The sequence below is a fragment of the Zootoca vivipara genome, chromosome 15 (assembly GCF_965207765.1).
Source record: "Zootoca vivipara chromosome 15, rZooViv2.hap1.1, whole genome shotgun sequence".
NCBI classification, from domain to species: Eukaryota; Metazoa; Chordata; class Lepidosauria; order Squamata; family Lacertidae; genus Zootoca; species Zootoca vivipara.
Genome location: NC_142598.1, coordinates 24,908,252 through 24,930,942, shown reverse-complemented (window position 1 = coordinate 24,930,942; position 22,691 = coordinate 24,908,252). Strand labels below are relative to the sequence as shown.

The 22,691-nt window shown below is 45.5% G+C and overlaps 2 protein-coding genes across 2 annotated transcripts; both read right to left on the bottom strand.

The window, feature by feature from the left end:
• Positions 1–821: 821 nt before the first annotated feature.
• LOC118075198 (protein NipSnap homolog 3B) lies at positions 822–13,127 on the bottom strand. Its single transcript, XM_035097066.3, has 6 exons — positions 13,030–13,127; positions 8,190–8,412; positions 7,036–7,191; positions 5,540–5,689; positions 3,240–3,326; positions 822–3,142 (listed from the first exon to the last, which is right to left on the bottom strand). The coding sequence occupies exons 1-6, from the start codon at positions 13,087–13,089 to the stop codon at positions 3,066–3,068; spliced, it is 753 nt and encodes a 250-aa protein (XP_034952957.1). The 5' UTR covers positions 13,090–13,127; the 3' UTR covers positions 822–3,065.
• A 2,671-nt stretch (positions 13,128–15,798) lies between these two features.
• On the bottom strand, positions 15,799–22,161 carry LOC118097659 (E3 ubiquitin-protein ligase TRIM32-like). The gene is made up of 3 exons (XM_035140763.2): positions 22,111–22,161; positions 18,619–19,161; positions 15,799–16,153 (listed from the first exon to the last, which is right to left on the bottom strand). Exons 1-3 carry the CDS (start codon positions 22,150–22,152, stop codon positions 15,806–15,808), a joined length of 933 nt encoding a protein of 310 aa, XP_034996654.1. The 5' UTR covers positions 22,153–22,161; the 3' UTR covers positions 15,799–15,805.
• Between the last annotated feature and the right edge of the window lie 530 nt (positions 22,162–22,691).

The window sequence follows — 22,691 nt, the reverse complement described above, 5'->3', positions numbered from 1 at the left end:
CACTAGTCACTACTCTCCAGGATGAGGAGGAGCGATTGATGAGCACCCTTTCGGTTCGGTCAGTAAGCCAGCTACAAATCCACTGAATGGTAGCATTGTCTAGCCCACATTTTACCAGCTTCTTTACAAGAATATCATGGGGCACCTTGTCAAAGGCCTTGCTGAAATCAAGATAGGCTACATCCACAGCGTTCCCTTCATCTACCAGGCTTGTAATTCTGTCAAAAAATGAGATCAGATTAGTCTGACATGACTTATTTTTCAGGAACCCATGCTGACTTTTAGTGATCACAGAGTTTCTTTCTAGGTGCTCACAGACTGTTTGCTTAATGATCTGCTCTAGAATCTTTCCTGGTATTGATGTCAGGCTGACTGGGCGGTAATTGTTTGGGTCCTCTCTTTTCCCCTTTTTGAAAATAGGGACAACATTTGCCCTCCTCCAGTCTGCTGGAACTTCGCCTGTTCTCCAGGAATTTTCAAAGATTATTGCCAGTGGTTCTGAAATCACCTCTGCCAGTTCTTTTAATACTCTTGGATGTGGTTCATCTGGCCCTGGAGACTTGAATACATCTAAACTAGCCAAGTATTCTTGTACTACCTCCTTACTTATTCTGGGCTGTGTTTCCCCTGCTGAATCATCTGCTCCATATTCTTCAGGTCGGGCGTTTTTTTCTTTCTTGGAGAAGACTGAGGCAAAGAAGGCATTGAGGAGTTCTGCCCTTTCTCTGTCCCCTGTTTGCATTTCACCATCTTCTCCTCTGAGTGACCCCACTGTTTCCTTGTTTTTCCAAGGAAAGGGGAATAAGACAACTGTAACGATGTTATGGCTGTACTTTTTTATTTGATTATAATTACTGCTTTTTGAAAACAAAGTTTATTTTATTTTATTTTTTAAAAAGCAGCAGCCTTCCACACACAGCAAGGCACCCTGTGCTGTATGTACTATTCTGAGAGGCAGTTTTTGGCGGTGCTTGCTTAAGCAACAAGCTCTGTCGGGACCTACCAGTCCCAGACATCCCTCTGCATAGCCAGGATGGGCAGCTGGTGAGAAGAATAAAGCTCCTTCATTGCCAAGGGCACGGATCCCAGGGGTAGCAGGAACTAGTGCTGCTGGTAGGATTTAAAGGTCCAAAATATATGTAAATATCTAATGTCCATGTGCTCACACACACACACACTGCAGGTATACGAATCAGGCAGTCGGAAATGCTTGCGACCACATTGGTGTATTAGAATAAAAACATCAAAGCGCTGGCAGGCTAATATCTTTATTAGAACTAACCAAAAAGAAAGTAACAAAATAACCAGCGAGCTTTGTAGAATTCCTGTTCTGTCTGATTATGTTAAATTAAAAAGGGAAATGGGGGAGTGTTGGGGGACATGGTACAAAAGCCCCACTGTTGTGCATGGTGTGGTTTTAGAAACAGAAAAATTTTAAAATCGAAACAGAGTTCCTTTTGTGACTCATGAAAATATACCTATGGGATAGGACAGCGGTATGCATCAGGAAAGGGCCCCAGGCGACTAAATAGTATTGCACCCCTTGAGATTTAGTCTTCAGTTCTGTTTCTGCTTTTGCTTATAATTGCCATATACGTGCACCATATCTGATAGTATCATGTGCCAGAATGACATGTTGAAACGGGTTGTAGAGGACACTGTCCCAGAGGTGTGGATGTATGACTTGGAATAGTTGAAAACTAAACTCTAATTGCGCTCAGGGTTTTAGAAAAGTTTATTTGGCTTAAAAGGCTTAAACCTTGGGGAAATAGTTGTCCTCTAAAATGCAGGAAAAAACTAGTTACTAAAATATTACACAATTCAGTTGGGGGGTGTTTCAGAAGGAGTTCATCCATTTTTAAAAATTTTTACATTGACAACCCTGGTCGTCAATTCTTCCCATAACAAATCCCACAAAGTAATCAGCTGTAGAATGAACAATCTATTATAGTTAAAACATTATTGGGAAATGCATCTCTAATTTTAACACTGTTCATGCTTCATTGTAATCCGGATAGCGGATGTTAATCTGTAAAAGCAGTACTAGGAATTATATGTTAATGTATGATATATTCCCCATTAAGGCTAGGATTAATCCAGTGGGATTCTGGGATGTTTGGGGGTGTAATATTTTATTTTACTTTACTTTTCACGATTTTAAAACGATATGTGTATAAAACAAGAAACATCAGCTCAGATTTGTCCTGGATATTTTCATTTTTTATCTATGATAAAAACCTAGGAGCTGATTGTGTGTTAAATACGCAGGTGGCACTGTGGTCTAAACCACAGAGCCTAGGGCTTGCCAATCAGAAGGTCGGTGGTTCAAATCCTTGCGATGGGGTGAGCTCCCATTGCTCGGTCCAGCTCCTGCCAACCTAGCAGTTTGAAAGCACGTCAAAGTGCAAGTAGATAAATGGGTACCGCTCTGGCGGGAAGGTAAACGGCGTTCGCCAGAAGTGGCTTAGTCATGCTGGCCACATGACCCGGAAAAACTGTCTGCAGACAAACTCCAGCTCCCTCGACTATTAAAGTGAGATGAGCGCCGCAGCCCCAGAGTCGTTCGTGACTGGACTTAACTGTCAGGGGTCCCTTTACCTTTAAGATGTTCACAGAATTTGAGAGCCAGTGTGATGTGATTAGAGATTCAGTCTAGGACCTGAGAGACCAGGGGTTCAAATTCCCATTTGGCCATGAAGGCTACCGGGTGACCTTGGACTAGTCACTATCACTCAGCCTAACCTATCTCACAGGGCTGTTGTGAGGATATAATGGAGAGAAGAAGCATTGACGCCCACTTAAACCCATTGGAGGACAAATGGGATATAAATGGCATCATAAGTAAATACATAAACATAGTTTGAATCTACATATTTTTAAGGCAAGCAAGTTGGTGTGTATTCTTTGCTAGTGAGCGGTGGGAAAATCAAGTTTCGCACACACAATTCAACATTTTGCAAGGCTGAACTCAATTTGCATCAAGGCACGAACATTGCAATTGGATAATAAAAGTGCTGAAATGAAGAAAAGATGTGTTCATCTGTTGCCTTTCATCTGTTAGAGAACTATTTCAAAGGCGAAAATGGTGCAGGAATCAGGAGCATGTTTTGCTGGGATTCCAAGTACTGGATGTTCTCTCGTACTGAAAATAAATGCAATGTAGGACAAAACTGGGTTAAACTTTGAGCAGCATTAAAGAAATGTTGGCACCTATGCCAAGACACACCATTACCTCTTACCTGCTGCTACCACCCTGGCATCTTCATGGGCAAAATGCCTCCCAGCCGCACGACTATCAGGATTCTCATACCACCAAAGCACATGAACTGTGAAAACAGGAGCCAAACCAAGGTCAGCTCTGGAATAAGTTTACCCACGGTTAAGTATAACTAGTTCAAATCAAACAGAAATGAAAAATGGATGTGTATTAATGAAGGTTTAAAACGGAATATGGCTAAACTAAATATCGCCGAAGGGTTGCTAACGTTGGGGTTTTCCCAATGTTGTTTTCTAAAGGACTCTGGGCTCTTGCTGAGTGAATCTAATTGTTGTTTTCTGCTAGTTAACATGTGAGTGTTGTAACCTTAGATCATGTGATGAAGGTATGGAGTTGCAAATCTCCATTTTGAAGGGAGCTGCCTTTGAGTCTTAGTCTCCCAAACTCTATGGAATGAAGATGTAAATGAAGCTCTCTGCCTAAGGCCAATGAAGGCTGGAAAGCAGGTTGTGGAGAGAGAGAGAGACCTTTGCTTATAGGTCTGTTTGGGTTATTTCATATTTTCTAAGATGCAGAGCCTGTGTTGCACAGCACAAGACATTGCATCAATATTTTTGGATATATCATGTGATGTTTCTGTTTCATTTTGAGGAGTTCTGCTAGTAAAATTTGAACAATATTTTCCTGGGACAATGCTTCATTTCCAAAAGGAGTCCGTTTTCATGCATCCAGTTGCTTCAAACTGCACAATATTAATATCTGCAACACCCAGATCTAGAGAGGAAGATCCTGGGCGCACAAGTCCCAATGGGCATCTGGTTGGCTACTGTGAGAAAAGGTTGTTGGACGAGACTTTGACCTGACCTGACTCTTCTTATGTCTTTATGTAAACTCACTCTGTGCATGTTCAGAAGTTCCTTTCATCATTACCTCCTATGCACGGCCAAATACGGGAGGGTGTGATAGTAAATGGAAGTGATTAACAAAGAAGGGGAGAAGACACAGGATTAAGACAACAGCTTCAAAATATTACTGTATATTCCTACGTATAAGACTACTTTTTAACCCAGGAAAATCTTCTCAAAAGTTGGGGGGTCGTCTTATACGCTGGGTTGTATTTTTTATACGGCGAGTATATCCCAAACTCTATATTTTAACTGGAAAAGTTGGGGGTCGTCTTATTTGCCCAGTCGTCTTATACGCCAGAATATACGGGTACTTTCTGCTTCACCACTGGACATACAGTGGTACCTCGGTTTATGAACACAATTGGTTCCGGAAGTCTGTTCATAAACTGAAGTGTTCATAAACTGAAGCAAACTTTCCCATTGAAAGTAATGGAAAGTGGATTAATCCGTTCCAGACGGGTCCACGGAGTACTCAACCTGAAGCGTACTTAACCCAAAGCATGGGTGTAATTGGTTCCGGAAGTCTGTTCATAAACTGAAGCTTTCATAAACTGAAGCGAACTTTCCCATTGAAAGTAATGGAAAGTGAATTACAGTGGAACCTCGGTTTATGAACACCTCGGTTTATGAATTTTCGGTTTACGAACGCCGCGGACCCATCTGGAACGGATTAATTCACTTTCCATTACTTTCAATGGGAAAGTTCGCTTCAGTTTATGAACGCTTCAGTTTATGAACAGACTTCCGGAACCAATTACACCCATGCTTCGGGTTAAGTACACTTCAGGTTGAGTACTCCGCAGACCCATCTGGAACGGATTAATCCACTTTCCATTACTTTCAATGGGAAAGTTCGCTTCAGTTTATGAATGCTTCAGTTTAAGTACTCCGCGGACCGTCTGGAACAGATTAATCCACTTTCCATTACTTTCAATGGGAAAGTTTGCTTCAGTTTATGAACGCTTCAGTTTATGAACAGACTTCCGGAACCAATTGTGTTCATAAACCGAGGTACCACTGTAATCCATTCCAGATGCGTCCGTGGCGTTCGTAAACCGAAAATTCATAAACCGAGGTGTTCATAAACCGAGGTTCCACTGTAATCCATAGCACAAAGGAATGTCGGTGCATGTCAGGTCCCTCCACAGAAATGAATAGAGACCAGCATGTCTAACTGAGCATGACCAACAGCCTGGATAGCTCGGTTGGGTAGAGTGTGGTGCTGATAATGCCAAGGTTGCCGGCTGGGACAGCTGCATATTCCTGCATTGCAGGGGGTTGGACTAGATGATACTCGGGGACACTTCCAACTCTACAGTTCTATGGTTCTATGTGTGAAACTACAGATCATAACACCACGGGGAATATCTTGAAATTGTTTTGCCTCTGAAACATGAAATGATTGGTTTTGTACCTGTATTAAGTAATCCGTATTCTGTGTGGAAGACACCAATCAGTTTAGAATAGTCTTTGCTGATGTGCGCATCAATCACTCCTTTGAATGACTTTCCCCACAAAGCGGGTCCACCTGGTTTCAACTGATAAGTAACCAACTCATAAACTCCTAGGCAGGTGGGGTGGGGCAGGGTAGAGTAGAGGGAGGAGAGAGAAATTATCAGCTGGATAGTAAAATACAAAATAAAAACCCTATGCCAGGTGTAGGCAAACTAAGGCCCGTGGGCCGGATGCGGCCCAATCGCCTTGTCAATCCGGCCCGTGGACGGTCTGGGAATCAGCGTGTTTTTACATAAGTAGAATGTGTCCTTTTATTTAAATGCATCTCTGGGTTATTTGTGGGGTCTGCCTGGTGTTTTTACATGAGTAGAATGTGTGCTTTTATTTAAAATGCATCTCTGGGTTATTTGTGGGGCATAGGAATTCATTCATTTTTTCTCCCAAAATATAGTCCGGCCACATGGTCTGAAAAAGGTTGCTGACCCCCTGCCCTATGCCAATATCTTCACCAACATTCCTATTTGCTTCACAATTTATTTTCAGCCTACTTTTTAGTTCTTTGATGATGACCCAAAATCTTATTTCTACATTTCATGAACATCTATGCTTCCCTCTCTTTGAACAGGGTGCTTAGGTTTCTAATTTATTTTTCGTTTTTAAGCAGTTACAACCATGTACTGCCGATTCTCTGCCGCATAACGTCTAGTTCTACCCTTATTTATGGGTAAGTGTATTTTAGAGAAGGGGATTAAAAACCTCTCAAGATTTGAAGCGGGCAAAACCATTTTATCTCAGGGGGAGGCTACAGATATGGAAAGATATTATACCGATATGAACAATAAAATATACTGGGAGACATGGACTGTTTTTTGAATCGCTACGAAAGATGGATGTTTTGAACCAAAGCTGTAGCTTAGGTCCATTAACGGGGGGAAAGATCAGGCTATGAAAAATTCCATGTCTGTTTCTTGCTTACCTCCATGCATGTCTGTTTTATTTTTGACCAAATTGTTCTACTACAGTATGAAGCATGTTTCAAATTCAACTGCAATGAAGATCTCTGGCATGGACATAGCCAGGATTTTTGTTGTGGGGGCAGGCCTTTTGTTAGAAGGGGCAGGCCTTTTGTTGGGGGGCAGAACCTCAGCTATGTATTGATTGGGGAGCAGCTGCCCCCCTTCCCCCCCTTGGCTACGCCCATGAGCTTTGGAGAGGCTTCTCCCAGATATTAGGAATCTGCACAGCACCACATTTCCAAGGCATTTCTCATAGGAATTCCTCTTCCCCCTTGACCCAGTGACCAGAAAGGGCCAGAGCAGCCTGTGGTAACTTCAACCAGAGCTCTCTGGTGGCACAAGGAATGTTACTTATGCCTTCTCCTCAAAATGCTCCCTGAAATTTGTTTCAATAATAAAAAACAGTACTATATACTGTTAGTGCAGTAAGACAGCTCACCTGACTTTGGAGAACTCCCGAGCTCACACCAGGGGACCATGTAAGCAATTTCCATATGCTGCTTGTCTAGGAATTGAAGAAGTACTGACAATCTTTCCTGCCATTCTTTATCAGCAACCACAGCTTTCCTTACAGCTCTCCTGTGGGCAAAGTTGTCTATATAAGAAAGCAAAGAAGTGTTAGAACTCCTTTGGACAGGTTTGATGGGCAGGCTAATAATAACAATAACAATAATCTGGTTTGATGGAATTTTGTTCTTGCACAAGGACATTTTGTTTCTTTGACTCTGGGGTTGCGGTGCTCATCTCGCTTTACTGGCCGAGGGAGCCGGCGTACAGCTTCCAGATCATGTGGCCAGCATGACTAAGCCACTTCTGGTGAACCAGAGCAGTGCACAGAAATGCCGTTTACCTTTATCTAGCTGCCCTTTGATGTGCTATTGAACTGCTAGGTGGGCAGGAGCTGGAACCGAGCAACAGGAGCTCACCCCGTCACTGGGATTCAAACCGCCGACCTTTCGAACAGCAAGCCCTAGGCCCTGTGTTTTAAACCACAAGCGCCACCCGCGTCCCCTTAAGTAGGTGCATAGAGGTAAATACCTATGTGCATACCCAAGAAACCCATCAGGTTTTCAGAATTTATGGTGGCTGGGAAATACCAATGGAAAGGATGGCACAACACACAGCGCAAATATATCCCATCGAGCACTGCCTGCCGGCATGGGTGGAAAACATTGGGAATGATTTTGGAGCATAAGACCGAAAGTGCTCATGTGTGGACGAAATTACACAAACATGCACAGAGAAAAAAACTGGCCCACCTTTCCATGAATGGTCTAGCATGGGCACAGCTTAGGTGTGCAATATCAGCTTCTGTGATCGACAGGCCATTCAAAGTCTCTGTGCTGACTAGAACTGATACAACTACTCAGAGTCTGGCCTATTGCTTGGTCAAACAAAGCACTACTTCCGATCGCTGGCTTCAGCCACCTGGACTCCAGAATCCCAGGTCTAAATTACAGACACCTACAATAATTGCAGCGAATTAACCTGGCAGTAAACCTTCCCAAAAGATCTACGATCGCTTGAGAAATATCCTACTTGGGATCTGCATAGAGGTCCCACATGGTTAAAGCGCTACCATGCAGTGCATACCATATTTCCAAATATGGAAAGCCTTATTCATTGACCCAAACTCCGCTGTCCAGAATCCAATCATCTCTGAGTGAGCCACGCGAATGTTGATGCTTTTATTGACCAACTCGAGGAATTCCTTTGCCTTTGCTGGTTTGATATCGTAAGTACGGAGTTCATAGAAGGTGCCAACATCTTGCCTGGGTCCTGTGGCAAGAGACGAGCAAACCTGATACAGACTTGGCTTAAAAGAGAGACATAAAAGTAAGAATTCCAGTTAGAAAATGAAATGAGGGTTATGTTTCTAAGTTTGCAAGCATGCTAATAATTATTTGGATCAGTAGTATACTCTATTACAATGTATAGTTTTAGTATGTGAAGCTGCAAACGCTTCTTTGATTTTTTAAATCTACTTAGTGCAACAAACCTAACCCATAATAATAATAATAATAATAATAATAATAATAATAATAATAATATATTATTATTATTTATACCCCGCCCATCTGGCTGGGTTTCCCCAGCCACTCTGGCCGGCTTCCAACAGAAATATTAAAATACACTAATTTCTTAAAGATTAAAAGCTTCCCTAAACAGGGCTGCCTTCAGATGTCCTCTAAAAGTCTGGTAGTTATTTTTCTTTTTGACATCTGGTGGGAGGGCGTTCCACAGGGCGGGTGCCACTACCGAGAAGGCCCTCTGCCTGGTTCCCTGTAACTTGGCTTCTCGCAGTGAAGGAACCGCCAGAAGGCCCTCAGCACTGGACCTCAGTGTCCGGGCAGAGCGGTGGAGGTGGAGACACTCCTTCAGGTATACTGGACCGAGGCCGTTTAGGGCTTTAAAGGTCAGCACGAACACTTTGAATTGTGCTCGGAAACGTACTGGGAGCTAATGCAGGTCTTTCAAGACCAGTGTTATGTGGTCTCGGCGGCTGCTCCCAGTCACCAGTCTAGCTGGATTAATTGTAGTTTCCGGGTCACCTTCAAAGGTAGCCCCACATAGAGCACATTGCAGTAGTCCAATCTATAATAATAATAGTAATAATAATTTATTATTTATACCCTGCCCACCTGGCTGAGTTTCCCCAGCCACTCTGGGCGGCTCCCAACAGAATATTAAAAACATCATAAAACATCGAACATTAAAAACTTGCCTAAACAAGTTTGATCTTGTTTGCTCACTAGCTTTTCATCTTCAACGGCTACATATCTAAATTTAAATTCATAGCACAGCCTGAAGACAACTTTGGGGAAGAAAAAACAGCAGGGAGAGAAGAACTGCATAAAAACATTTTATCAACCTCCTTGAAATTTCCCACCCTTTCATGACTTATTCCTAAATTTCAAAGGACAGCACCGGGTCTTACATATATATATATATGCTCTGGAACAGGAGTCAGCAAACTTTTTCAGCAGGGGAACTGTCCACTGTCCCTCAGACCTTGTGGGAGGCCAGACTATTTTTTTTGGGGGGGGGGGAATGAACAAATTCCTATGCCCCACAAATAACCCAGAGATGCATTTTAAATAAAAGCACACATTCCACTCATGTAAAAACACACTGATTCCTGGACCGTCCGCCTGCCAGATTTAGAAGGCAATTGGGCCGGATCCGGCCCCCGGGCCTAAGTTTGCCTACCCATGCTCTGGAACAGGGGTCAGCAAGGTTTGCCTCACCTGAGTTGGTTCACTCCAGTGGAGATCCCTCCATGAGCCGGATCGCACGCACGCGACTCTGATTTCTGATGTCTGTGTCTGCACAGACACGATTTTCGGCCCGGAGGAAGTGAGTCCCCGTGCTGCGCCGGTTTAGCGCAGCGGGCGGGGACTCACCGAGTGGGCGGCTCAGTTCGGGGGCAGCTCGGGGGCCGGTTAAATGACCCTTGTGGGCCGCTTGTAGCCCATGGGCCTTATGTTGCCTACCCCTGCTCTGGAACATCAACAGAGGGAGAATTCTGTAACTTGGGAGAGGCAGACATGGGAACATCTGTCTTTAATCCATTTGCCTTCTGAACCTGATGCACATATGGTGTCGTGAAAAGGGCATTCTCAATGAATCTCAGAGATTGTAATAGGATACAAAGAAGCGAGCGCTCTGGGAAATCTGTAGATTAGGATCAGTAGCTTGAACCGTTTCCGCAAGAAAACAAGGGGCCAGTGTAGACCCTGAAGGGCAGCAATATATAGATTATGCTTTCACACATGGTCCTTGCGTCTCTATAGGAAACAGCATGCGCCTAGCAATGGGCCCATCATTGCAAACAGCAACATGCGCAAGGTATGGACCTGTCTTTCCCTACAGTGAAGCGACACATTCATGTCAGAAAATGTCACTACAGTATGTGGGAAACAACCTTGCAATTCTAAACAAATTCCATTGAAATAAATGAAACATATATGTAAATAAGCTTAGGATCATCAGGCGTTGATGTAGCTTTGTCTGTTTCTGCAAGTGCAACAGACAAACACTCCATTTTTTTAAAAAAAATTGTATCGTAAAAGCTGGTGTTTTCAGCAATCATTCTAGATTATTTTCTGCAGTGCTGATCATCGCATTAATACAATTATTGATTGTCCTATGAGAAGGAATCCACCACTTTGCCTGCTGAGGAATACCTGCATATCTGTGACAGGAAACCTGGTGTGATGGCCTGGGACTCGGGCTCGGATTCAGAGCAGGAGGAATCGCAGCCTAAACCGGACCCTCTGGCTGGGACATCGGCTGAACCAAGTTTGGGGCCTGGTCCTGAGGAGCCTCAGTCCGCTCAACCTCCTCTGCGGCAAGCATCAGCTGAGCCGAGTCTGGGGCCTGAGCCTGCCTTGATTCCAGATGCAGAAGAGACCTCGTTGCCATCAGCCGGGTTGTCACCAGCAGCTGGCCCATTGCTGGCTGGGGCTGAGGCGGCTCCTGGGTCCAGTAACCCACTGGCCTCTCCTGAGCTGCAGAGACTCAAGGCTGATAGAAGAAGAGACCTGAGTACTCGCAGGAGGAGTGCTCACCTCCAAGCAAGGTGAGGAAGTGAGTCGCCAGGGGATCGGAGACACCCGTTACCCCGTTCTAGATAAAAGGCGGCCAAACCCCACCCTGGGTTGCGGGAGCAACACTGTTGGTTGCTAGACCCTGCCAGTGCTTCCGACCTGCCTTAGTTCCTGACCTACATACCTGTTCCTGACCTCACCTGATGCCCTGCCTTGCTCCCAGCTTTGGCTACTTTGGACTGTCTCAACCCTAAAGCTTTGAACCATGGACCAGACTTTGACTATGCCTCTTGGGTAACCCTAGGGACCAGCACACCTTTGTGCAGAAGGTCCCAGGGTGTGTCCAGAGGCAAGCTTTAAATACAGGATGCTTGAAAGTCCTGCGAGGTCTCACCATTGTCCTCCATGGATAATAAAAGCAGCACCCTTGAACACACCCTGCATTGGACTACAATTCCCATCATCCCTGACCACTGGTCCTGTTAGCTAGGGATCATGGGAGTTGTAGACCAAACCATCTGGAGGGCCACAGTTTGGGGATGCCTGGCCAAGAGTTTCTGTGAACGTGTTTTAAAAAACCACATTATGCAAGAATAATATCCTGAAGAATTGCAAATGAGAAACACACATGTGTATGTCAACAGCAGGTGCCAGTATACGGCTTGTTTTGTTTTATTAATTAAATTTGCTACTGATACTCTGACATGGGAAATGGGGTAGGATTTCTGCACAAAAGATGGTGATCAATCAGACCCTGGGGTGACTTTGCACCAATAAAATCATCTGAGGGAAAACAAGTGTCCTTAATTGTGTGGGGAGAGAGAGAGAACATGAACATGAATGGTATGCTTTGACCTTGAAACTATGAAACTAGAGCTGATGAAGAATAAACCGAAAACAGGACCTTGTCCTGGATTTTCTAAAAACTGAAAAACTGGATTTCTAAAAACTGGATTTTCTCAACTCTCCAAGGACTCCAATTTATTTAGTAGGTGACATTTTTCATGGCACAGGGATAAGTATTCTCACCTGCAATGTCTCCACATCTGTTAAAGAAAGTGTGACAGCTCACAGGCAGTTCCAGGCCTCAAAGCCTTTTTCCATGGCCTACCTCCAAGCACAGTACTGCCCAGGGGAAGAAATTGCCCCTTTGCACTGCAGTTTGCAGGAGATATCTCAACCCAGCAATGCAATGTGCTGTGTCATGTGTGTTTTTGGTGGGGCCTTTGCCAATGATCACACACCTCTGGCCTGCAACCTTCCGGTTGTTGGCTAACCTTGACTGCAGTTCTTGAGCTGAAGAAGGTGAACCACCTGTATCTTAAAGGCACAGAGGCCAGTTAGAAGGCTGGAAATCCAAACCGAGTGATAGAACTAATCTAAGAGAGTCAGCGATGGTGGAGATTTATAGTGAAGGAATATTATTCCTTTCCAGCGTGCCTCTGCATTCCTCGTCTCCTGGCAGGCTCCTGCGGGGTTATTCACGTAGCAGGCAGAAATCCAACAGGTTTTGGATTTCTACCCATCTTGGAAAATTGGCGAGGGGAAAGCGCCACACACCTGTTGCAGCTCTTATAGGCAGGGGGATCCTACAAGCGTGTCCGCCTCCCGACGTGGGAACTGGGAACCTTCCTTTCCCCATATCCTGGGTGTCTGAAACGGGAGTTTGCTGCGTGAAAATGAGCAGGTGAAGGTTCCCCCCTCCCCTTCCCGGAAAATATGATACGATTAAAAATGGTATGGTCTCCATACCCGTGGGCGCGTTTAAATGCACAGCTACACAGAGAAAAATAAAGCAGTTTAAAAGTTGGCAGCCTCGTTCCCGATGGATTTGGAAAGTCAAGAGAAGAATCTCAAGCCTGGCGCCTCTTTCCCGGCTTTACCTGGGCTTTGCACCCCGATAACGCAGCTCTGCGGAGGGAGCCGAAGACGCGCGAGCCCATCGTGCAGCGCCCGCCGACAGTTCTGCTGCGAAGGAAGCAAAAGGCTCCTTGCACCGCTTCGCCCCGACCCTTTCTTTGCCTATGGAGGCTGCAGGGAGACAAAAAGCCTCGTGGTGCTTTCCAAGAATAGCAGCTGCAGAAAGATCACCAAACCGGGAAGGTAGACTGCAGTCGTCCATAAATGTTTGGGGGTTCCAGTTTGGTAGTTAGAACGCTTTGCAAACCAGAAGCAAATAACTCAGCTGTTGTATCCAAGCAAATGATTGCATGCCTGTTTGTTTGTTTGTTTGTTTGTTTGTTTGTTTAAGTCTTATGGTCATTCTGGAAAGAGTGGGTGAGGGTGATAATAAATGAATAAACCTGTTTGTAGGCTCACAAGGCTCTTCCCCCGCCTTGCAAAGAGGCAGAAAGATTGACCTCATCCGGACTATGTTGACATTTTCGTTCCAAATGAACAGGATCCAGTGGATTCAAATGGCGTGTGAGTGCACCACATATTGCGATTGATTTGGGGTATGGGGTGTGTGTCTTACCTGGGTCGCCCAATATTTTATTCAAGAGTTGGCACCCCACTTCCGGGGTAGTTTGTCCACCTTTGGTGCTGCACCCCCACCCCCACCCCCTGCACTCAACAGTAGCTCCTAGATGCTGTCAGCATGGACCGTGGCTACATCCCAGGAAATGGCTAAACCAGGTGAGGGTAGCAGTACTAGCAGATGGGTGTCAAATCCTTGGTGAGTCAGGAACATCTCCTGCATGTGAAGACAGGCTCCGTCAGATTGAGTGGATGAGAGCCATAGTGGGTCCAACTGTCAAGAAGGCAGTTTCTGCACGTGCTGTAGAGGGAAGTGGGGTAGATGGGGTTCGTCCATCTGGGAAGGTAGCCCGTGGAAAACTCTGACCCTGAACCTCTGCTGCCTTGCAGGACACCTTTGGGAGCAGAAAAGGCTATGGAGGCAATACAGGAATCTCACTTAGATCATAGTTGCAACCAAGCAGTGCTATTTTTCTAGACAAAAAGGTGTCTTCTCCCTTGTTCTGGGGTTCTGGTGAGCTGGAAAACAACAACTCTGGGTGTAAATATAGCTCAGCATGTTACAGGTAGGTAGCCAGCCGTGTTGGTCTGCCGTAGTCGAAACAAAGTAAAAAAAATTCCTTCCAGTAGCACATTAGAGACCAACCAAGTTTGTCATTGGTATCTGAAGAAGTGTGTATGCACACCGGGGGGCGGAGAGCAGGCACGCTGCCCCCAGTGACGTGGCACGCATTCTGGAGGCGGGGCGCACATTTGGGGGGCAGGGCGCACTGCGCAATGATGTGGCATGCGTTTTGGGGCGGGGTGCGCCGTGCGCAGTGATGTAGCACACGTGTTGGGGTGGGGCACACTGCGCACAGGGGCGGGGCACACGTTTTGGGGGCGGGGCGGGCAGTGGTGATGACGGCCCTGGGATCGCATCACTCGGGGCACACCACCCCCACCACCCCTAGCCTCCTACACCCGTGCATGCACACGAAAGCTCATACCAATGACAAACTTAGTTGGTCTCTAAGGTACTACTGGAAGGATTATTATTTTTATTATTTTGGTAGAGCATGAGACACTTAATCTCACGGTTGTGTGTTCGAAAGATTCCTGCACTGCAAGGGGGATTGGACTAGATGACCCCAAGGGATCTCTTCCAACTCTACAATTATGATTCTAGACATGACAGTTGACCATAAAGCGTCTCCTTACAAGTCTCCAACAAAGGAGACCCACCTCTCATCTGCTCTGCTGCCAAACAGCTTCTTACCAAGAGGTTTTTAGGAATGGGGCAGGCATGTACTTGTTGCTTTGATTTCTCTCCCTCTCCCATGCTCAGCTTTCTACCGGTAACTGCAGGCTGACAGTGTAGGACGGTGAACGTAATTTGTTTTAACTATACTCTATAAAGGTGGCCACGAGGCTTAATCTTTTTAGAACAGAAGACACAAGCGTATCGCTGCAAAATAGCGAATGGGGTGTGCCCACCCAGCCTGGGTCTGAAGGACATTACAGGAACAGAAACATGCCTTTTCTTCCCAGGTCAGCAAGCATGGATGTGCTGCATTGGGATGGAAAATCAGCTACAGATTTTGGTCTCTGGGACCATCCAAAATGGCTGCAGGAGTGGGAATATTTGCCACGCATCGGTTCGGGCCAAACATTGCAGACCCTATACATAAGTAATATATCATGGGTTTTAGGGATGTTATGGATTGGGGTGGGTGGTTAGTGTTATGTATTAAGTTAACTGCAGTACTCCTTCTGGCCACCGAGGCTGCAGTTCTTACCCTGCCCACTGTGGCTGCAGTTCTCACTCAGGTCCACAACATGCAAATGAAGGATTGAGAGTGCTGTTCACGGATTGGGTAGCTATAACAGTTAGGCTGCATGCCTGAGACTCTTCCTGGATCCAGAAAGTAAGAATTCAAATTCCTGGACTAGCCAGGGTAGCATCCTGATGAGGCAATAGCCTAAGTATGGGCCATTAAAGTAACAAAGGAAGTGGCTTTGTGCCAGATGACAAACGGGTGGGGCCCCTCCCTCCCTTAGCTAGCTGGTAGTTAGAAAGGCAAAGACCAGAGTGGATAGTTGAGTTATGTTAGCTAGAAGCTGGAAGCAAGGCTGGGAAGGCAGAGAGTCAGCTGTGTTTATTCCAGTGAGTCCCTTTGCTCATTGAAGGCGGTGACTTGCTCATTTGTACCGATAGATTTTAACACAGTGGTTGTAGCAGTCGGTGACAGCTATCATCCCATGGTCCAGCATGGAGAGTCCGCTTGGTCCTTGCAGGCCCTCGTTCACCAATACAGTACTGAGGGATGAGTCAGGATTAAACATCACGATGCAGTTTTCTCCTTCGTCGGATACGAAGATGTTCCCGTGCCCATCCTCACAGATGCCAGAAGGATTTTCGAAAGTATGAACACGCCCAATCTGCGGCCCTATGGTCCTTTTGACCTTATTTCCCTTGTCGATAACTTTGATGCAGCAGCCCTGGTACCTTCCGAAAAGCTGCCCTTCTGTAACCAGGATTTCATCGTTCTGTGGGGGCGAAGTTGTGGGGCGAAGAGGGTGGGAGAGAGAACAATGTTAACAGTGTTTCACACAGGTCTTAGGAAAGCCGCTTTGTAACTCAAGAAACAGTGCCTTTATTTCTCACCCAGCTACCCCTCCCACCTTCCAAGAGAACTTAGGGAAATATCCTCACAACAGCCTTGCAAAGTAGGATCTGGTGAGAGTTAGTAACTGGCCCAAGGTCACTAGGGATGAGGATCTGAGCACAGAGCAAGTCCTGAAGTTGTGACCTGAGGGCTGTCGGGCAAGGATTCAACCTGTGTGATCCGATTCAGGCTTGGCCAAAGGATGGAACTGCACAGGGAATAGACAAATAAATTCCTTAACCCAACGGACCAGGTGAAAGACTAGGTCAGGTGATACTCTTTGACCTGAAGAACTAAGGGGCTTATTATTTGGGGGCATTTTTACCTTGCTCTCCTTTTTCTTCTTTCTCAACTCCACATGAGCCAGGTACTGACACCCTGTGGTTTCTGTGGTTGGGCAGAGATTTGAACACCAAACCTGAATCCCGTGCTCTTCTGCCACTACACCACACACTGACTCACAGGGAGAACCAAGCTTGTTATTTGTCAAAGGTTTAGGCAGAAACCAGCACATACTTCACCGGGGTGCGTATTGGATTGAAACCTTTAATTGGATGATTCCGAGAGCAAATGTCCGCCTACTTCACAATACAAGTGAGATGAAATAGGGAAAAGAAACAAAGAAGTAGCCAAGTGACAGGGCCAGAAAGCAGTTCAGTTGGGGCCACTTGAAAATCTTGGCCCCATCTACAGTAGGTCCATCCAGGGCAGTTGTGAATGCCATCCATATTGCATCCAACCCATCCAGTGGGATCCCTGTCAACATCAGCCATGCGCATTTCTGCCTGTGGGTCAGAAGAACTCTGTGCACATAGAATCATAGAATTGTAGAGTTGGAAGGGACCCTGAGGATCATCAAATCCAACCCCCTGCAATGCAGGACTATGCAGCTGTCCCATACGGGGATTGAACTTGCAACCTTGGCATTATCAGCACCATGCTCTAACCCAGTGGTTCCCAACAGGTGGTCCGGGGACCCCCAGGGGTCCGCGAGCTATGCCAGAGGGGTCCGCAAGATGCTATTAGAATAAAAAAATATATTAAATATATTTTGTATGATAACAGATTTTTTGTTTTGGCCGCTTCCTGCATGAGCAGAGTCTAGCGCAAAACTAGAATTAGATAGAGGCAGTAGTTCTGCTGTATGCCATTAGGTGGCGCTTTACAAACACTACTGTTTTGGAAAGAGGCAGCGTGCGCATTCTACTAACGCTCACCTCCCCAAGATGCTTTGCGCGCGTCGGCTTCATTTGTGCGCTACTGCGCAGGTACCCTGTCTTCTCCATTCCCCTCCCTCCTCCCTGGCGCGCGCTGCCTCTTTGCAAAACAGTAGTGTTTGTAAACAAAGTGTTGTTTTTCGCGGAAGCTACAGTTCGCGTAGTTAAAAATGGACCGTTGGTTTAAAAGTGGTTCGTTAAAACGACAAAGGCCTACAGATGAAGAGGAAGATAATGCATTTGATGTTCAAGCAAGTAAGTCAGTGACTCTCGAACCAATTATAAAATATAAAAAGACTCTTAATTTGGCTATCACTTTTTAATTTTAGGATTAGGAATTAATGGGGGTCCTTGTCACAATAGCGGCTCGATGAGGGGTCCTCGAGAAAATTTTGTTGGGAACCCCTGCTCTAACCAACTGAGCTCTCTGTGCATCAAGTGAAACATATTCCCCCCCCCTTGGGCTCAAGGGCACTCAATATGGATAATATGTGGGGGTGGGGGAAACCCCAACCAAAGGCCTTTCCTGAGGCCAGTCAGTTTTATATCTGATGAAATGGTTCCATTGTTTTTAGGGTGCGTATGTTGTTGTTTTAGAGTTGGTTGAATCTACTTTATTGTTCTTAGATATTGTGTTTCTATGTTGTTGTTTTTATGGTGTACACTGCTCCGGTGTGAAGTGGTCTATCAAATTGATTAACTTTGAGCCGATCAAAAGGCATCAATCCAAGTCAAAGCTCGGCACGTACATTTTGTTGAGATACGTTCTGGTTTCTGCCTGCATCTTTCACAAACCACAAGCTCTGTACTCCCTTTTTCTCTCTCGGTTGCCTTGCTGGCCCAATCAGTGCAAAAATCCATCCAGCCCTCTGACACTTAGCCAGGTGCCACAGGTAAGGTCGTGTGGAGCCCTGAGTAGCTGGGATGCTCAAACAGTCTTTTACAAGGGTGGCAGGAGGAGTAAACAGAAGGAGGTCCTCCTGCTGGCTTCCTTTCCAAAGCCCCAAATGTCCACATTTTTCTAGTTGCTGCCCACTTCACTGTCTAAACTTAGGCCAGAGGCTTGAAGCATTCTGTGCTACCAGCCAATAAGCAGATCTTTGGCCCTTCTGGGGGTCTCATACTGTACCTTATTGCCTGCCACCCGCACCGGCCTATGAAACCCTTCTATGGAACTTGTCTTCAGAACGGCGTTCATTCTCCAGTCCACTCCAATGATGTTAATTTTCCCTCCGTCACTCCAGTCTGTCACTGCAATTTTGTTCGCTTTCAAGACGGTTATCCCATATGAATTAGGCCAGGTGATTTTTGGAGACTTCAGCTCGTGGATCAGCTCCCCGTCTTTGCTGAAAAGCTGGATTATTCTGGTCCCATTGGTAACGAGAAGCACACCATTTCTCATGCAGGCAATGTCCCCCAACCCTTTAATTGGTTCGAATCCATAAGGGAACCTTTGCTTAGCCTGACCTTCTGCGCTAAACAGCTGGATATTCCCAGTGCCACTGTCTTTCACGGCCAAGTCACCTTCGGGAGTTGTTGTCAGGCTGTTTGGCCAAATCAGCTTGCCGGGGATTGTACCATATCCTCCCACTATCTTTTCTAAAGCGTTGTAGTGGATCTTCTGGATTCCGGAAAGTTTCCATTTGTTGTTAAATCTGAGAACTTGTTCTAACTAACAAACAGAAAAGGAACAGACAGCATAACGAGTCTGATGGCACCTTTTAGGCTAGTGGAACATATTCTGTGGCCAAAGTTTTTGTCCGTTAGACGTTCCACTTTGTTCGGATGCAACAAGTGGTCCCCTAAATTAGGTTCAGGCTGAAGAAGAATGCTACACCTCCTATACTCTAGCATTTAAACTTACAAAGCAACAGGGCATATTCTGGACCTCTTTAAAGTTAAGGCACAGCTAATAGGATCCTGCATATGAACTCTTGCTTAAGAACGTAAGAATCACATTTCAAGATCTGAACAAGAGCCCATCTAGTCTTGCTTCTAATAAGTGGCTAGAAAGACGCCTCTGGAAAGCCTGTATGTGCAGGATAGCTACCTTTTGTTGTCATTAGTCCCCCCAGTATAAATGGTAATTAAGGGTATGCTGCTGTATCTGCATATGCAGCAGGCTGCATTTGGGGCTGATTTGTCTATTAGCCATTGATGGACTTTTCCTCCTCGAATTCATCTCAGCCTTCTCCAAAGCCCTCTTGAGGCCAAAGCAAACAATACATTCTCCATCTGCTTGCTAGCAATGTAGTGGAGATGGCAAGGGAATGCAAGACACTTGCCTACACAGCTCTGTCTAGCCAGGAGGGCTGGGCGATATATTGATATATCGGCCAATCTGGGTTTGAAGTCCATGTCGTAATATCGGTTTCCTAATTTCTGACCTGGCAAAATATTGTGAATCGTGATGTCTGTTAGGGCCAGGCGATATATCACCCCAAACCAGTTTGAAGTCCATTTCGTGATACTGGGTTCTTAATTTTTGTGATCTGGCAATATATCACAAATCATGACGTGTGTGTGTGTGTGTGTGTGTGCGCGCGCTAGGCAAAAATCACAAGGTGGGGAAAACCGTGAAGCCAGCCAGTGCCTCTACATAGCTCCATCCTTTTTCAGACACCGTGATAAATCACAATGTTTAGCTGCAGGTAGGTAGCCGTGTTGGTCGAAATAAATTAAAAAATTGTCCAGTAGCACCTTAGAGACCAACTAAGTTTGTTCTGGATACTGTATAAGCTTTTGTGTGCATGCACACTTCTTCAGATATCTTAGTTGGTCTCTAAGGTGCTACTGGACAATTATTTTTTTAAAAAAATATGTTTAGCTGGTGATATACATATCACAATGTTGAAAACCAGATAGTGCACAGGCCTGCTAGCCAGCCAGTGCCTCTACATAGCTCCATCCCTATTTCAGACGCCGTGATAAATCACAATGTTTAGCTGGTGATATATATCACAATGTTGAAAACCAGATGGCGCCCGGGCCTGCTAGCCAGCCAAGCAACCCATCTTGGAGCCAAAGCAAAGCAAAGCAAAAGCATTCTCAGTTTGGAGAGCCCCCCAGTGGAAACATGTGGCAGTGGCTGTAATGGCTGTGGCAGGGAAGAGACCAGCTATTGTGTGTGGTTTGGGTTGCAAGAACCCCAGGATTCAGGAACAAGCTGGTGTGACCTAAATGGGAAGTGTTGGGGCAGGATTTGGGAGGCAGGAGTCCAGAGCACACCCACCCACAGCAAAATGAGCAGGAGGGTGCCCCAGTTCCTAAAGTAATACACAGTTCCATCTCAGGAGTGGGGAGGGGAGTTCCTATAAAACCTTAAAAGGAGCCTCTGTACTGTCACTGTTTTGCAGGAGAGATTCAAGCAGCCTGTCACCCTAGTATAATAAATCTATCTTAAAAAACAACACCACAACCCTAACTTTTTGTGGTTTAGAAAGTAATGGGGCACAGGGGAAGAAATGTCATGAAAAGGCCAGGATGGAGGAATGGCTGGTGGGAAGATGTGTAAACAAATCAGAATGAATGCAGATAAATGTTGTTGTGTAACTGCCCTGCACACAAATCAGGACGAAAGCTCAATTGAGAGCAAATATAACCAAACCACCAATGTAAGCTTGGTGCAAGCAAATCAGGGTGAATGCTGGAGGGGCCCTTAGTGAATTCTGGAGTCTAAAAACTATGCCACTGTGTGCATTTATAAAAATACACATGTGCACAGAGTAAAACAGCTAAATTTCCAGACCCTCCAAGTGTTAATATTTTCCAGGGACCGTCCCAGTTTCTGATTTGATACCAGAATGCCGTGTTTTTCCTTAGGACATCCCTATTTTCTTCAGAAAAATGTTGGACGGTATGGAGTTATGTGGCAACCCCAGCCACCTGAAGGTAGCCCTGTATAGGGAAGGTGTTTTTTTATGATTAATGCTTTATGATGCTTTTATAAATATGTTGGAAGCTGCCCAGAGTAGCTGGGGCAACCCAGTCAGATAGGCAGGGTATAGATGGTACAATTATTATTATTATTATTATTATTATTATTATTATTATTATTATTGGATAGGACGTCCCGATTTTCATCAGAGAAATGTTGGAGGTTATGCACCCACCCACACCTTTCCCAGAGCTACATTTCCTGGAGTGGTTTAATAGCCAATCCCTCTTCCCAGGGAAGCACCCAATTATTTGAGAGCGAACCCTGTTGAAATATACAGGGCTTAGTTCCAAGTATACATCTATTCAACAGTACAGTATCTGGAAAATGGGGTGATGGTGATGGAGAGAGGTCTGCTCAACTACACGTCTACAGGGTCAAATTACCTCTTTGTACATAGTTCATGCAGAGCAGGGTAGATGTCCCACCAATTCTTATACATCCAGGAATCCGGGTTCACCAAAATGCTGGCACACTGCCCCCTGGCCTCACTACGGGCTCTGTTCTTCTCTTGCAAGCTGCCCATCACGCCTGCCTCCTGCTACCCTTCCTCTGTACACCCCAGCCCCCTGCCCTCTCCCCCCCTCCCATTGTTACATCAGTGTTGCAAACTGTATGAAGTGTGCAGAGGCAGGACCAGGATCCAGGTAAGGCACATAAAGCAAGCAAGGCAGGTGTCGATACCTGTTCATCCTCTAGCTCCTTCAAAAAATAAGAATCTAGCATTGCTCCTTGGAGAACTGTGGGGTATGTCCCTAGAATACAAAGGGGGGGGGGAAGGAGGGCATATGAATTATAGATTGATACATTATTATTATTATTATTATTATTATTATTATTATTATTATTATTATTTTACAATTGCATACAGAAAGTCGAAGTCGGTGGTCACATCCACACCAAGCATTTAAGGCACACATAAAGCACATTGATTTATTCATTTATTCATTTATTTTGTCAATCGCTATATCTTGCTCAGGAAAACCCAAAGCGACCTAAAACAAAACAAAGAGGCAATAAGCCCTGCATAGGGCCCAGGTGGCGCTGTGGTTAAACCATTGAGCCTAGGGCTTGCTGATCAGAAGGTCGGCGGTTCGAATCCCTGTAACGGGGTGAGCTCCCGTTGCTCGGTCCCAGCTCCTGCCAACCTAGCAGTTCGAAAGCACGTCAAAATGCAAGTAGATAAATAGGAACCGCTACAGCGGGAAGGTAAACGGCGTTTCGATGTGCTGCTCTGGTTTGCCAGAAGCGGCTTTGTCATGCTG

Coding starts and splice junctions, on each gene's coding strand:
- LOC118097659 (XM_035140763.2), bottom strand. CDS start 22,152: ATGCTAGATTCTTATTTTTTGAAGGAGCTAGAGGATGAACAG. Junction 19,162..22,110: donor AGGAGCTAGAGGATGAACAG/GTATCGACACCT, acceptor TCTGTTTGTTAG/TTAGAACAAGTTCTCAGATT. Junction 16,154..18,618: donor TGCGGGTGGCAGGCAATAAG/GTACAGTATGAG, acceptor TCGCCCCCACAG/AACGATGAAATCCTGGTTAC.
- LOC118075198 (XM_035097066.3), bottom strand. CDS start 13,089: ATGGGCTCGCGCGTCTTCGGCTCCCTCCGCAGAGCTGCGTTATCGGGG. Junction 8,413..13,029: donor TATCGGGGTGCAAAGCCCAG/GTAAAGCCGGGA, acceptor CTCTCTTTTAAG/CCAAGTCTGTATCAGGTTTG. Junction 3,327..5,539: donor ATACGGATTACTTAATACAG/GTACAAAACCAA, acceptor CTGTTTTCACAG/TTCATGTGCTTTGGTGGTAT.